The 16,313-nt window shown below is 59.3% G+C and overlaps 1 protein-coding gene across 3 annotated transcripts in view; it reads right to left on the reverse strand.

Moving 5' to 3' along the window:
• The window catches only part of PMEPA1 (prostate transmembrane protein, androgen induced 1), a 55,196-nt gene extending 41,618 nt beyond the window's left edge, over nucleotides 1-13,578 (reverse strand). Inside the window, exon 1 of one of the 3 annotated variants that reach the window (XM_058686067.1) lies at nucleotides 13,557-13,578. Coding sequence is in view for 2 of the 3 variants with exons in the window: in XM_058686066.1 (XP_058542049.1) it covers nucleotides 12,572-12,680 (109 nt within the window). In the remaining variant the exon portion in view is untranslated. Of the gene's footprint in view, nucleotides 1-12,571; nucleotides 13,167-13,556 lie in introns of those variants that run through there. The other 2 variants (XM_058686066.1, XM_058686065.1) reach the window with 2 other exon arrangements.
• Nucleotides 13,579-16,313: the final 2,735 nt, after the last annotated feature.

Here is a 16,313-nt window from a genome sequence, read left to right on the forward strand (position 1 = left end):
TGGCTGGGCCTCAGCTTCCCTGCGGCCACACCCTGGAACCAGCCAGAGGGTTCTGCATCCCGGCTGCCCGGCCTGGGGTGCACCTGAGGGTCAGGTTCGCGAGCCCCCAGGTGGCCGCAGGAGGGGCGTTCCAAACGTGATGTTCTCTAGGCTCACTCCACGCCGTCTCAGGAGCCCCCGGCCCTGCCCAGCACCCACAGGTCACGGTGACCCTCTCTCCCTTCAGCTGCGGCTCAGCGCTGAACAAATTCCTGCTCTCTTGGGCCTGAGTCCCAGGGACGGCGGCCAGGTGACCCCCCCAGGAAGCGACGTGGAGGAGAGGCCTGAACAAGGTAGTGAGAGAATCCTGAGGGCAAAGACAGAGAGGACACACCCTTGGGGTGGGTGACAGGTGGTTCTGACATTTAGGGGATGGTGGGCAAAGGGGATGATGATCGGAGCCCCGCTGCCCAAGTTCAAATCCTGTTCTGCTCCTAGCCATCTCCCACCTGTAGCACACAACCTAGCTCAGCCTCCTCAGGGGCAAACCAGGGCTGACACAAGGACAGTAAGGCAGGGCACGAGGAGCAGCCACAACGTCACTGCGGGCAGACACTCAGAAAACGATCAGATGGACACAGTTGCTGGCACCAGGTGCCCACTCCCTAAGCACTGCCCTGCCTCCCAGCCTCTCCTCTTTCTGGTTCTTCTTCCCAAGCCCCAGCCCTCCTCGCCTGAGTCTATTCTGGGGAAAGGGTCCAGAGCTCATTCTCGCTAGAGTGTAAAGGAATGCTATGATATCCAAGGGGAAAGAGGCTGTCGAGGCAAAGTGGAGGTGCTTCTGTGACATGCGGGCTCGTGACCCTGATTTTAAAGAGGGACAAATGGAGTGCTGTCGGGGAGCAAAGGAGTAACAGGGATGGGGTCTCGCCAAGCACGAGCCTGGAGACGGACCCAAGCCTGAGAACAGAAGGCAGGGGCTGCAGCAACCCAAGGGCAGTGGCAGCGGGGGTGGGGGTGGGGGGGGTGGGGGCGGGGGGTGCACATTCCTAGAGCTCACAGCAGGGGCTGCCCGGGACTTGTCTTGCACTTCGGAGGGAGCCCTGTAGCCCTTGTCCCTTCCCCCGCCGCACCTCTCTGCACAGACAACTCCCAGCTTCCTTCCACAGAATCATCTACGTCATGGTCGAGCTCTCTCTGAGCCCCGACTGGAGTGGACAGGGGACCACCCTGGGGAAAGTCTGAACCCAGCAGGAGCAGAGGCTGCTGTGGGTTAGCAACGTCACAGGCAGGAAAGGGCAGTGCGGGACCGGCCACCATGCACTCGTCCCTGTCCACACCCTGAAGTCACAAAGCCGCTCAGTGAACATGGGCTGGGTTCTCCCACAGCTCAAGGGTCACAGGAGCCGGGGATTCCCAAACTGGAGAGACAGGCCCTCCTCATTCGGTGATGCAGAGGGCAGGATCCAGCAGAGTGAGTTACGCAGACGGAGAGTCGCCAGAGAAGCGGGGAGGAATATTCCTCAACTACACGATGACGCGCCTGCAGGCAGGGCCTGGATTTACACGGACAACTGGAAGCTGGGCTCGTAATTACACCTCTGGGCCACGCAGCAAGCAACTCTAATTAGCCTCTAGATGGGAGGGTAGTGACAATTTTATTTAGGGCCAAAAGTTAAGTAATAAAATTAGGCAAAACAGCAGCTCCACGCACGAGTCCCCAAACTTTGCAGAGTCACGAAAGACTTCACAACTGCAAACATCTAACAACTGCCATTGTTCGAGAAAAGACGGGAGGGTGGGGACTGGCCTCTGACCCTTAAGCCTAGACCTGTATAAACTGTTCCATGGGTGGACCCAGTCGATGGATTTTTTTTTTTTTTTTTAATGGCAACATTCTCTGCATTGGTGCCTTTATTTTTTTTTTTTTTAATTTTTTTTTTTTTAATGTTTTTTATTTATTTTTGGGACAGAGAGAGACAGAGCATGAACGGGGGAGGGGCAGAGAGAGAGGGAGACACAGAATCGGAAACAGGCTCCAGGCTCCGAGCCGTCAGCCCAGAGCCTGACGCGGGGCTCGAACTCATGGACCGCGAGATCGTGACCTGGCTGAAGTCGGAGGCTTAACCGACTGCGCCACCCAGGCGCCCCATCTGCATTGGTGCCTTTAAAAGGACGCTCTGCTCCAGGACACCGATGGGGGAGTCCCCGCGTGTCGGCCCACGGGGGAACAGGGCTCCGTAAACACGGGCAAGATACACCTGAGACACAAACACACTTAGCTGTGCTCCAGCGTTAACGATCACCAGCAGCAAAGGGCCTGTTGGTGTTACTTAATCGGTTCCGTTCGCCGATGTAATCGCCACCCTCTCCATCATCTCAATACACCCACCTCTTTCTCCCCTCCCATAAATAGATTAGGAAAAATCGTTTCCTGCGATGGCCGTGACCCCGACGGCTGCCAAGCTCAGCCTGGTATGAATCACTCCAGGCTCCCCGCGACGGCATTCTGAAATGACTGAATGATAACGGGGCGGCACAGACACCAATAAATGAATCATGCCTTCCGCAAGACCAAACCTTTGGCTTTTACAGACACCAATTAGAAAGTAGAAAGAAGAGAACAAAGAAATTACTCAGGGTGTTTGCGCAAAGTTGATCCATAGGTTTACAGAATTATTACCGACTAAATTGTTTTTAGGAAGGCAACGAGGGCCGTGACCGGGTCCCGTACGGCAGCCTATCGACCCGGGAATTTGTAAAACGGGGCGGGGGGCTCCCAGGGACCTCACTTTCCACTTGCTTCTGGCGGGTTATTTAAGACCTTAACGAAATCCTTAACACGCGCAGCCGCGCAAGCGAGGCACAGGAAGTAAGCACGTACAGCCACAGTCTCGGTCAAGATCTTGGTTTTAACTTTTATTTTTTGTTCTGCACGCGTAACAGAGATTCTCTCTTCTGCGGCCAGGATCCTGCAACACGGCGTCGACAGGAACCAAACGCTCACACGATTTCTACACCGACGTCAACCGCAGACAGTTCAGCGCGAAGCTATTTTACCTACTATCAAATGGAGGGTGTAATGAAGGGATAGCGTGCGCGGGGGTCCCGTGCAAGTCCTGGGCCTCCCTGAAAAAGGACGGATCACCCCCCCCCCCCCCGACACCCACACCCACACACACAGGGCTCAGGTTCAACCTTGTTGGCCAGGCTTCCCGGACACCTTCTGGAAAGTACTCAAGCATCCCCCCCATCAGGGCTGTCAGACCCTTGTGGGCAAAACGACCCGGGGGCAAGGGCAGTTTGCTTTCCCCCAAATGCACCGGAACACTTCTCTCAGCTCCCTGCTTCTCTTGCTTCTGAAGACGGAGCCGGGGAACCCTGACTTCACCTGCCTGGTGGAGCCTGGGGCAAAGCCAGGGGAAGGCTCAGGCTCAGTCCTCAGCAGACCCGTGGGAGGCAGGGCCACCACTGTGGCATCCAGTCAAGGGACCTCAAAAAAGTCTCCCAGCCAGAAAACATTCTGCATGTTTTATATCATAAAATAGGTCTCTTTTATATATGTAAAAATACGTGTTTTTTATGTAGTAAAGCACACATTTCTGTATTCTTTTTTTCTATATTACATTTCTTTACTTTTGAGAGGCAGAGAAAGACAGAGTGTGAGCGGGGTAGGGGCAGACAGAGAGGGAGACACGGAATCCGAAGCAGGCTCCAGGCTCCGAGCTGTCGGCACAGAGCCCGACGCGGGGCTCGAACTCACAGACCGCGAGATCGTGACCTGAGCCGAAGTCAGACGCTCCACCGACTGAGCCCCCCAGGCGCCCCCACACTTCTGTGTTCTTAACCACAGGCACTCAAACAAATCCACGGCTGGATAGGTCACTTTTACCGCCTCCCCCAAGCCCAGGGATGGAAACATCACCTCCTGGAGACCTCAGGACCAACAGAGACTCTCCCACATGCGGATGTGACCTGCATGCCAGGAATCGATGACTCCCCACTGGTGACAGTAAAGGCTGGGAGCTGCTCCAGACAGACCCCATCATACGTCAGCAGTTCAGAAGACATCACACCGCACGCGGCCAGCAGTTACAGGGGCACGTGAGGAACCCCATAGATCCGTTCATTCGCCATCTGTTTCACTGCGTATCGAGCATCTACTCCGGGCCAAGAGCCTGCAAAAGCTGTATCGGTCCTCACCGGGGTCGGCAAGGCTGCCCCGCCCCCAGCACCACCGAAGTGCACACGAGGGACAGAAGACTTGGGACACCTTCTCCCAACGTACAAGGCAAGGTGGTGTCTCGAACCCGCACGACCGACCGTTCGAGGTTACTGCCGCGTCCGTCCAGCCCGGGGGAGCCCGACGCCGTGTGCCACGGAGCTCTGGCAGGTGTGGCTGGTGGACAGGGGAACTTTGAGAGCCGGCTCCTAGAGGCCAGAAGCGAACGCTATCTGGCATCCAGATCCCATAATTAAAGCTCTTTTCTGCAAGCAGACACAACGCTCGCTGACGTTAGTTACAATCCACCAGAAGGCGAAGAAAGAAACTCAGACTCGACGTTTCCCGAGGCTTCTCCCAAGATACTGCTGCAGGCACCGACTCTCAGCCAAGTGACCCACCGGAGAACAAACACGTGTTAGAATTTGCTGGAACACCAGGAAGATCCCCCGACCCCCGATACCTCCACAGGTGGCACAGGAAGCACCCAACTCTTTTCGTCAAGCTGGCACCTCACCGGGAACCAGAGCGAACGCAAGCCACACTGGGGGGTGACGACAGGTGGGAGAGCGGCCCCCAGACGCTCCAGGTCTGAAGCAGGGGACTTCTCCTGGGGCAGGGGGCGGGCGTCCCCGCCCCATTTTACAAATCCCCAGGGATTTTTGTCTTTCTGATACTCTAAGCCCGGGGGCGACCTCCCGGGACAACTTGGGCAGAAGCAGGGGAAGCAGGTGTGTAATGGATCGCTGCACCTGCCCCTCGGTGCAACTTTGACCTTGACAGAGTGACGGGAGCCAGGAGGCCAAGGCACAGTCCCTGCCCCAAACAGCGGAAACCTCCTTGCCGCATTCCAAATAATACCGAGCCGGCGCCTTTCATACTCAGCAACCGTCTTACCAACCTACGAAGTAGGTGCTACTCTTCCCTGCATCTTGCGAAGATGCCCGTCGAGGCTCAGGACTGACTGTGCGCTCGCGCCGACGGTTTTCAGAATCTTTATCTTGACTGCGTCCTGTCCAGTTGGGACTCAGCTTCCAGTCCGCCCACCTGCCCTTCCCACGCTCACTCCCCTCCCTCATACACATACGGGGTTTCTACAGGCTTGGAAGATACACTGGGCAAAACAGGCAGGGTCCCCAACCCTTCAGTGGTGACCAGAAACAACGCAGGGGACAACCGATTACACACCACCCAACCCAACACGACGGGTGTGACAGGGGAGGCCCCCCAGGGTGCTCGGAGCCCAAACAGGGCGTCTGGGATCCTGGGGGAGCCTTCCTGAGAGGGGTTTCGAGAGTGCCCCCCCGCCCCCCATTTTCGTTTCTGGAAATAAACCCGCTTTCTGTCTGCTCCCTAGACTGGCAGCTCCCGGGGGGCAGGGTTTTGTCTGTGCTGTCCTGACATCTGCAGCGCCTGGGACGGCACGGTGTGACCGAGGCCCCCAAAGGGGGCTGCGTGTGCCCCACCTGCCCCCGTCAGGCCTGCATTTTCATAACGTACCCAGCAGGCTGGAATTCAGGGGAGGGTTAACAGAGAGGGTCCCTCCAGGAACAGCCCTGGGCCCCTCAGCGATCTCCTGTCTCCTGTCCCAACATTGGACGGGCTGTACTGGGGACGCAGAGACGCCAGCCCCTCAGGCAGTCTGATAAGGGACACACCTGCCGCCAGAGTGGGAGAACAGACCCGACGGGGCACCGGAGATTGGTTAGCGTTCCTGCCTCGTGAACGGTCCCACGTGGGCTTGCGGTCCTGCGAAAACATCTAAGCCACCGCTGCCGTGTCGACCCTTGCAAAGACGACGCTGGGGCTCAGGGAGTCGGCGTGGTGTCGAGGGGGGTGGGGGGGGACGGAAATCAGGATCAAGGCGCTCAGGTCTGAATCACCAGAGCATCAGTTCCTGGCTCTGGGACCTGTGGCAAGTGCCTTACCCTCTCTGAACCCATTTTCGAAGCTGCGAAAGTGGGGACAGCAATGGCTCTGTCACGGAGCGGCTTCTAAAACGGAGAAACACGCGTCACTAGCACCCGGCACATGAGAAGTGCCCCACATGCAACTAAGAGATGGAGTGCAAGCAAAAGGCCAATAGTCACCCCGGAAACAGAAGGCACGGCCGTTCTGTGGCTCTCTCACAAAGCCTGGGGACGCCCCAACCCTTCCCGGGCCCGTCCGGGGGCCACTGAAGGCCCCACTCTCGATAGCAAGTCCTTCTGGGACTCTTCTCCGCTTGGTGACAGACGTTTCCACCAGCACCTGACAAGGCCCTGATGAGACCCAGAGACGTCTGCCGTGTCACCCGAAGGGAAAGGGAGACTGACTGTCACGACTTCACGGAGGGGCGCCGCTCACCTGGGAGGGGGCAGGCACAGGTCACGTGTACTTGCTGGGAGAAGTCAAGCAGAAGACGTGTCCCCACCCCACCCCACCCCACCTGCCGTGCGGGGAGTGGGGGGGAAAAAAGATCAGGCTCCTATCTTGATGGCCTGTCTACCCTCACTTGTTAAAAACTGCAGTTAATTTTCAAAAAGAAAAAGAGAAGCCCCAAGCCATCCCTAGTTTCCGGGGTCGTCTTCTGCACTGGACCTGGTGGGGCATCTGGATGTCACGGTGCTGTTGACCTCACGGCCCCACGCAGCCCCCCCCCCACTTCCGAAGCTGCCAGTAGATCTCAGGAACCCACGGGGGTCCCTAGGAGACGGTGGGGGGTTTCCTTCTGGGGGCGCAGGTCTGCTGGGGGTTTCCCAGCCAGCTCTGCAGTGGGCCTGGCAGGGACAAGCAAAGTGAAACATTCAAGCACCTCCACCTTCAGGGTCACGGCCCACCCCCCCGCCCCGCGCCCGTTAACTCCAACATCCCAGCGAGTGCCAGCACCCCAGCCCCCAGGAGGGAGAAGGCCTCCTCATCAGGCAGTGACCGCCGGGGGACAGGGCAGAGTGGGTAGCTGAAGACTGACCCCCCTCAGTTACCGCCAACCCGCATGAACAGCGAGCCGTGCAGGCACCGGACCCCACTCCCTGACGGTAACCTCGCAGGCGTCACAACGCCCAGCACGCAGGACCCGTTGTTCTTCCCGAGTTCCAGACGGGCCAAAGGACGGCCAGTCGGTTCTGGAGCAGCGCTGAGTGAGGCCCGTCCCTCTGGCCCCCGTCGCACCCTCAGCCCCACTGCACCCTGCGGGGAGAGCGGGCCTGTGAGCAGGTTCGGTGGGGCCCTCGAGGTGAGAGAAAAAAAGAACCGCCAGGCGTTTTACATCAAATTCCAGCCGTCGGTTTCCCTGAAACGGAAAGGCGGGGCTGCCCCCTGGGCGGGACTCACACCCCCAGGGCTCTGCAGCCCCCTCCCCGCCGGACAAACCTGGGTTTCCCAGCCCGCCAGGCGCTTCACCAGCCTCGGGAAGCCATGCTCACTGCTGCCAGGCACCGAGAGGAGCGGGCATGCCGGCCCACGGGGCCCCCACACGTGCCCCTAAGCGTGCCCTGGCACGCGCACGCACACACACGTGCATGCACGTGTGCACACGACACCTTTCAGAAGGCACAAAACGGGCCCTCGGCTTTGACGGCCTCCTCGGCACGTCCACGGCCGGCAGGAGGAGAGCCTCCCGAGTTCCCCGTGAAAGACTTCCTTGTCTCTGCGCAGGATCCCAGACCCCGAGTTGCCTGCGAGCTCAGTCTCCGCATGACAAAGTCCGATGAGGAGCAAGGCCTCTCGCACCCTCTGCTGCGGACCCCACCGCGAGGCACCTCCTCTAGGAGACTTTCTTCCATTTTAACAACTCACCAAACCGGAACCAGACGCGGCCTGGCCCTGGGCCGGGACACGGAGACAGCAGGTGTCCAGGCTGAGCTCCCCCCGATGTCCTAAAAAAGCTGCCGCCGCCCCATCCTCCCCAACAGCCTCCTCTCCTGGGCAGCTGCACACACCCATCCACTCCCCTTCTCTCTCCAAGGCAGAGAGCATAAATTTGCACAACTCAGAGGGCACGCTACGCAGGCGAGCACACCTGCCCTCGTTTTCCTTACGTGCCCAGAAGGGGAAACCATTCCCAATCCGGAGAGAGGCCGGCGAGGAAGGCGGAGAGTGGCCGCGGCTGGGCCTGTGTGTGCACGCGTGTGTGCACGCACAAGGCTGTGGGTGCACCGGATATGCACGGACACGTGCGTGCGGGTCTGCGTGCATGCATCCCGGACCAATGACGTACTCTGTGCCTTCACGGACACGAAGCCCAGCCCTGACCTGGGGTCGCACTGGCTGGCACGGCTGGCTTGCCCCAGAGCTCCGGGGAGCCGCGGCCAACCGTCTGCCCTGACATCCAGTCTCAACTCAACCCCTGTGCACCTCAGCCTAAACCCGGGACAGTCAGAAAACACGTGGGGTAAAAGTCCCTGCTGAGGCGGCCCGCGGGGTAGCTGGCACGAAGTCGGCCACAGGCGGAACCGAGTCCGGAAATCCAAGCTCGCACCATGCCAGAGTCTCTCCTCCTAAAAAACGCAAATCCGAGACAAAAACCGGGAACTCCAGCAGAGCCCCCATCCCAAGTGCGAGGCACACAACAGGCGCTCAGTAAACGCCAAGGGAATGACTGGCGGGCGCCAACTCCGAGCAAGACCATCGGCCTCCCCAGGGGCCGCTCGCCTAACGAGACCGAGGTTCCGTTTCTGGCAACTCACGTCTACCCTCCTGCCCCCCCCCCCAAGCCCCTCGGAGAAACTAATAATTGATTAAAATGGCAGGTGCTCAGCTAGGGCAATGTGCCCCCCTGCCCCACCGCCCAGGGGACATCTGGTGAAGCCTGGAGACTTGTTGGGGTGTTACAACTTGACGGGGGGGGGGGGGGGCAGAATCCTACTCCAATGGGCATCTAGTGGGCAGAGGCCAAGGGTGCTGCTCAATACCCAGCACACAACGCACCCCCCCTCCGCCACACCAAGGCAGTCCTAGTGCCCGGAGTGAGATACCCTGGATCTGAGACATCACTACACCAGGTGGCCGGCGACTTCTTTCTCCAAGTCTCCAGTCTGGGGGATATCTGTTGGGAACTGGCTGGAGAAGAGGAACCAGAGGCTCAGTGACGTTGGTGGTGTTAGGGAACAAAGCTGCCACCATAGTGACTGGCAGGGGTCCAGGGTGGGTCCGGGGCAGGGCCCTCCAGACACGCTGTCCAGGCACCAACAGCTGCATGGCACAAGTCAGTCTGTGCAGGCATCCGTCTGCCCCCCAAAAGCCGCAGCAGAAGCTGGAAGAGAAAGGCAGGGGCTAATTTCTACGAGACACAGACCTGTAAAGAGGCCAACAAGAATGTCAAGAAACACGCGTGCAGCGAGGAATCCTTTCCTGAAAAGTCGCCCAGCCAACTCCCTACTGTCGGCTCTGGGGGCTGTCACCTGAGCTGGCTGTTTTTAACCCCAAGGCCCCTGGCTTTTTTTTTTTTTTTTTAAAGAATAGCGTATTCTTCTGTGGGGTGTCTTGGGAGGAGTGCATTCCCATCAGAAAGCATCCCTCACCTCCTGACTCTCAGGGTGGATGGGGGACCCCCGAGTATGGTGGCAGTATCTTATGAAAGTCGAGACCATCCCAGAGACCTGGCTTCCCCAGACACAGCCCGGTTCCCACCCTCCCAGGCGCAACGGGGATGCTGCTGCTGATTTCTTCCAGCCCCCAAGTTCAAGGTAGACCCACCGTGGGGCCCAAGTTCCAAGTTCCAAAGACGGTGTGTGTGTCTGGGTCTGGGTCTGGCGTGGCTTGGGGACCCAGGGCAAAGCTTTTTCACTGCCACCTTCCCTCGTCTATAAAGCCCGAGCTGGCCAACGCTCCACCCAGCTCTGAAATCTAGGGCAACAGACCCCCACAGCAGCGACCCAGCACTATCAGAGGGGAGGGGAGCCAGTGCTGACCCTGAAGCCTCCAGCCAGGCTTTGGAAGGCAGAGGCCCCACCTTAAAACATTGTGGAATTCCAAATTTCAACCATCAGGATCTCATTTTTCAGATGAGGAAACTCGAGTGGCTTGAGGAAGCTACCAAGAACAATTTCCTCTCCTCTACAAAGAAGTCACCGGATGCCCCTTTGCAGCCCAGCTCCCAATGCATCTTTAACGTCCTACTTGCAAACCATCTTGAACTCCTGTCCTGTGAAATGTGGCCTTCCTTCCACCTTTGAATTTTTCCTCCCCATCTTCTTGTATGAAGAACCTCCAGGCCTTGAAAGCTTCCTCCCGAGACCCTTTGGGGGGGGGGGGGGGGGAGATCTGATTAGCACTTCCAACAAACTGTTATACTATACGTGCATTTTAAAGATCACTTCCTTTCCTGCCCTGGGCTTTCTTCCAGTAAGTAGGGGGCCGTGTGGAGAACACGGTGACTCATGTCCCATCCTGGGGCCAGCTGGAGCAGGCCAGGGTTCCAGAGGCTCCCCTCGAGGGTCCCGTTCAGAAGCCTCACCGTGGGAAGCGCACAGGTCGAAGGCGATGGGATTGAACAACACCTCGGTGTCAGCCAGAATATCATCAGGGCTGAACAGCCCAAGAAGGGGCAGGAGTAAGAATGGATGTTTTCAAAAGTCCTCCACACAAAGGACAAGAGCGAAACGCCTGTGCCCAGGCCTCATAATGATAAGTTAGACACAACAGCGCGGACCCCTCCGTGGGGAGTCCACTAAGGCGGCTCTCCAGAAGAGAGGGAGAAATGAGGCACTGAGGGTACTTAAGCAGCAATCCATTCAGCACTGGCGAGGCTCTCTCCAAACATGTGCGAACATATTTTAATAATATCCCCGTGCATTTCATTAGCCTCCTGAGTTCACAAAGGGCCTTTGGGAAACAATCTGGTTTAATGCAACTCAGTTCCGCAAACGCTGGCTCTGGCAGGTTCTCCAGGCACCTCGCTGGCCTGGCGCGTTGGGGCACCTGCGGGGGGGGGGGGGGGGGTTGGGGCACCTTGCGGGGGGGGTGGTGGGGAACAAGGCTTTCAATTCCTGGACTGGAGGGAGGGTGGGGGAGTCATGGGTGGAAGGACCCACCACCACAACTGGCCAGCTTGCCCCAGCAGGGCCGGTCACGGGCTATTTTTACCTCTTGTGCCTCACTGTACAGGCTCAGGGGCCACAACTGTGGCAGCCGCCTGCGGAAACTGGCTTATGAGTCACCCGGTGACTGCCCTGCTCTGTGGTGTCTGCCTCTCCAGGTCCCAGCTGGAAGGAGGCTGGCCCTTGCTGAGAAGCGCAGTGTGCTCCCTTTGCCTGGGGTGCTGAGAGGCGAGGGCGGAGACACGGGAAGCCCGGAGGGGCAAGAGGTCCCCCCCAGAGGATGGGCTGGGGGACAGGGCCCCAGTTAGAAGGCAGACCCCAGGGAGTGGCAGTCCATTCCCCACCCAACCCGACCCCCACCTGAGTGGGCGACGCACGGGCAATCTGAGGCTTATTTGTCTGAACTTCTGGACGTGTGGGGCGAGCTGGTACCAATCTTCAAACACCCCCTCCCCACCCTCGTCTCCGTCCTCCTTTCAGGGCAAGGCAGTCCCAAACACAGACAGCCCCAAACTTTGACTCATTTGTAACCACGGTCCCAGCCAGGCTGAGCCAAGCTGTCCAGACAGAGGCTATTTATAGGTGCGTCGGGGACACAGACACTCACACAATGAGACACACACTCCAGATCCACCTTCGGCCAGACCCACCAGCGCCGAGCCCTGGATTCAGACACCTGGACACAAATGGTCCCCCGAGCCCCCGGACAGATGCACGCACGCAAAAGACGCACCCAGAGCCGGACGCAGGCAGAGACACAGGAAGACTTCATATTCCCGGGACAGGTTGCAACGCAGACACACAGACACGGAGACGCGCCAGACACAGACACACAGACACGCACACAGACGCAAGGAGACCCACTCACACAGACCGAGACGTGAGCGCCGCGCACACTCCAGACACACACCCGGGGCCCCAGACACCCCGCAGGCCAGACAGTGTCTCACACGCCCGCCACCCCCCCCCCCCTTCCCCCGGCCAAAGTTGATAAAGAGCCGGCCTCCTTGCTCCATCGAGACTGCCCCTGAGGGAAATAAAATGGAAACTTCGCGGATCCGACCGCCCCAGCCCTCCCGCGCCGGGCGCCCCGCCGCCCTCCGCGCCGCTCGACCCCGGGTCCGAGTCCCAGCGGGCGGGGCGCGGGCGGCGGGGGCCGTGCCAGGCTCGCCGCGCCGCGGGACAAAGCCGGGCCGGCCGCCAGCTGCCGCGAGCCAGGAGGGCGCGCCCGGGGCGCAGGGCGCACGGCCCGAGGGGGCGCGCACGGCCCGGGCCCCCGCCCGCAGCTGCGCGGGGACTCGGGGTCCGAGCCCGACGGGGCCCCGAGGGAGGGGGGCGCGGGGTCACTCACTGATCTCCATGCTCTGGAACAAAGAGCGTTTGCAGTTGCACGTGCAGGAGACATTGGGCTGCCCGGCGGCGAGGGCGGCGGTGCTGTTGACCCCCATCAAGCGGTGCATGGACGGCGCGGCGGCGCGGCGCGGGGCGCGGGGGGCACGGGGGCGGCCGGGGGGGGTTCCGGCCGGCGCCCGGCGCTCGGGCCCCGCATGCAGGAGGCGCGCGGCGGGGAAGGCGCACCCCGGCTCGCCGGGCTCGGGGCGCCGCCAAGTTCCCGGGGCGCCGCGGGACTCAGTGCGCGGGGCCGCGCTCCTCTGGGCCCCCCGGCCGCCCCTCGGCAGCCCCGGGGGCGTCGGCAGTGCCCGCGGGTGGCGTCCGGGAAATGGGCCGGCAGCCGCGGCGCGCGCTGCCGCCTGGGCTGAGCCTCTGCTGCTGGCTTCCCGCAGCCGAGCGCCTCCGCCGCCGCCGCCGCCGCCGCCGCCTCCTCCTCATTCAAGTCCAAGGAGATCGGGTTTCGCTCCGAGACCGCGGTCGGAGGCAGGCAGACGGTCTGACGTCAGCGCTAGACGGGGCTGCCGGTTCCCACCGCGCGGGGGCCGGGGAGGGGGCGCGCGCTGCGCCAATCCCCGCCGAGGTTCCCCCGCACCCCCCTCCCCGGGCCGCGGGGCGGGGTGACCGGGAAGGGGGCGGGCTCTTAAAGGGCCAGAGCCAGGCGGCCCGCGTAGACCCGGGACCGGTGGGGCGGAGGAGGGGCGTAGCGTCCCCGCCCCTACTGGGGGTCAGTTTGGAACACCCGCCCGGCACACACTCCGTCCCGGGCTCACCCCAACCCCCCCCCCCCGCCCCGCCCGTTGCGGCTGCGTTCTGGGCCCCCGGGGTTCTTGACCCGGGTTTGGGGGAAGCCTGCCCCCCCACCCCCCGCCGCCACAAAGAGGTCCCTGAGACTCCGGGTAGGAGAATTGGAGAAGATGGGGGGAGTCCTCCCGATGGCTCCCTACCTGATTCGCAGGAAACTCCCCGCCTCCAGGTCTGCGGCCTCACGGGGCCTCTAGCCCCCTGCGCCCCCAGCGCACTTTAACCCGACCCCAAGGAGGTCGACTGGGTAAGACTGGAATTCGCTTAGACACGCCCCGGACAGCCCGGAGAAACGCCCGGGAGCCCTTGTCATGTAAATACGTGTCGGGGACTTGTGTAATGTCCCAGCCCGCAGGGCCCGGGGCGAATCCACTCCCATTGTCTGCTGCCCGAGGGGCCGCTGGCTGGGGGGGGGGGGGGGGGGGGGGGGCGCCTCCGGAGTTCAAAGGTGGGCGAGGAAGTGCGGGGGTGTACTTTTATTTCATTAAGTTTTAATTACACGAGGGCTACAAGAACACATTCTCCTGGTTAAAAAGATATTAAAATATTACGTCAGAGGCCCTCTCCCTGGCACGTCTCCAAACTCTCCACAATTTGGTGTGCCCTCTCCTAGACCGCTGCCTAAGTCTCTGGTTTACGTGCACTTGTGGAGCGCCTACCTTGTGCCAGAAACTTACCAAATATTAACTCAACCTGCTACCTATTCCCCCGGGCAGAAATGTTTATCCCCATTTTCCAGACGTGGGAACTGGCCTGGCCTGGGGAGTTGGTTGCTTAGGGCTATACGAAGGAGGACACAAGTCTCTCACACAAGCCAGGTCCCTGGGGTAGCTGCACCCCCACCCCCCCCCCCCCCATATTTTTCTCCTTCTTTACATTTCTACGTATCCCTTCAATTGCTGGAGTTTAGTCATGAGCAGAGGCTCCTTTTGTATTGGGCGAGGGTAGGAGAGGTGTTTAAAAATTATTATTTCCTTTTAATAGATGGTAACCCGCCCAGAGACTTGCAGAACTTTGAGAAAGCCAGCCCGGGGAGTGGGTGACATCTCTCCGGGCAGCTGGTCACAGTGATGTCTCTTGTTCTCTCAAGAGGGCAGGCAGAAAACTTTGTGGAAGACCCCAGCTCAGGGGTGATTGGGGGTTTTGGGGTTTATGGAGGAGTCCAAGGGTGTCCAGCACAGAAGGAGTTTCAAAGGCACTGACCATCATTTGGGAAGAAAAGCTGACTCTCGGAGCTGTGCCCAACCCTGGGACAGGGAGGTGGGCAGTGCTCAGGGCCTGTATGGCGGGCGCCCCGGCAATGGGCTGGACAGTCTCAGCCCCGACCTTGAGTCAGGATGGACTTCGCCAGCAGATCTGGGGTCGGGGGACGTCTTCCTCCAATTCATCTTCTTTGTTTTCATTGGACTTTTTTTTTTTTTTTTAACCATTAGCACAGAGCCTGACGTGGGGCTTGAACCCACGAACCGTGAGATCATGACCTGAGCCGAAGTCGGGTGCTCCACCAACTGAGGCACCCAGGTGCCCCATTGTTATACTTTGGCTTCTGCAGCTTGGAGGAAAAGCTGGAGGGTCCTGATCATTGCTTGGGGGACCCTAAAAATGGAGGCTGGGCTTGGGGATAACCATGGGTCCCACTCATCTCCTGGGCCAAAAAAGACCACTGTCATAGCCTCCCCTTTCAGCTATTCCTTGTTTCACTCTATCCACAAACTCTCAGGAGCTCCAGCCCCAGGTGCTGGGGATTCAGGACACCAGGAACCACCCTGTCCTCTAAGTCTCTTGCAGAGGCTCTGGGCTGTCTGGCAGTGAGAAATCAGGGTGCTCTGATTGTCTTGGAAATGAAGCAGTATTTACACAATTGAGGCTGAACCACCAGCAGGCAAAAAATAACCAGTGAATTCAATTAATTAAAAACAACGGCAACAACTTACCCACAAGGTTGACCTCTGGTTGATCTTCCTGGGACAACGGCCGGCCGTGGCCACATTTATTGAGCGCCTACAGTGTGACATCGCTGTTCTAATGGTGGCGCCTGGGAGGGACTGTTTAGTGGTCTGTGCCCTGGTTCCAAAAGTGGGGCGTCAGGCGTGGTGGTCACAACCGCCATCTCCAAAGATGAGTGGGACACGTGACCTTGGCACGTACCTTCACCACTACTGCCTCAGTTTCCTCCTCTGCAAAATGGCATCGTGAATGATGTCGTTGTCCGGGATGATAGGGTTAGGGTTAAGGTCCAGGGTCAGGGTCAGGGTCAGGGTTAGGGTTAGGGTCTTCCTGTTTACAGAGGAGAGGATTGTCAATTGGGAAGGCTTCACCCCATGACCGGGTCCTCGGCTAAGGTGGGTATTAGAAAGGACAGAATTGCTTTGGAAGAAGCATAAACTTGAGAAGCCACATGATGGGAAGCTTTGTGTGTGCCTGGGGCTGCCAGATAAATGTGAATTTCGGATAAACCACAAATAACGTTTAGTATAAGTATATCCTGTTCAATATTTGGGATATACTTATACTAAAAATTCGTGTGTTGCTTATCTGAAATTCAAATTTGACTGGACGTCCTGTGTTTTTATTTGCTAAATCTGGTTGCCCTGTGTGTGCCCGGCACTGTGGCCCTGGGAATTCGATGAGGAGGAGGACAGTGCCCACTGCCAGACCAGGCACAGGAAGAAGAATTCAAAGCTCACTGATTCTGTCCAGGGTCACGCTGCAGGGCCAAGGTGTGAATGGTGCAGTGTGGGAGCACTCACCCTACGGGGAGTGTGGGTGCTGGAGGGTGGACCAAATCTGCTGGACAAGAGTCTGTGGGAAGGAGGCTATAAATCAGGGGGAAAAATTTCATTCATTCATTCAGCAAATACTGCGTTCCAATTCAGTGCCAGGCTCTTTGCTGGGTACCA

Source organism: Neofelis nebulosa, chromosome 9, assembly GCF_028018385.1.
Source record: "Neofelis nebulosa isolate mNeoNeb1 chromosome 9, mNeoNeb1.pri, whole genome shotgun sequence".
NCBI lineage: Eukaryota > Metazoa > Chordata > Mammalia > Carnivora > Felidae > Neofelis > Neofelis nebulosa.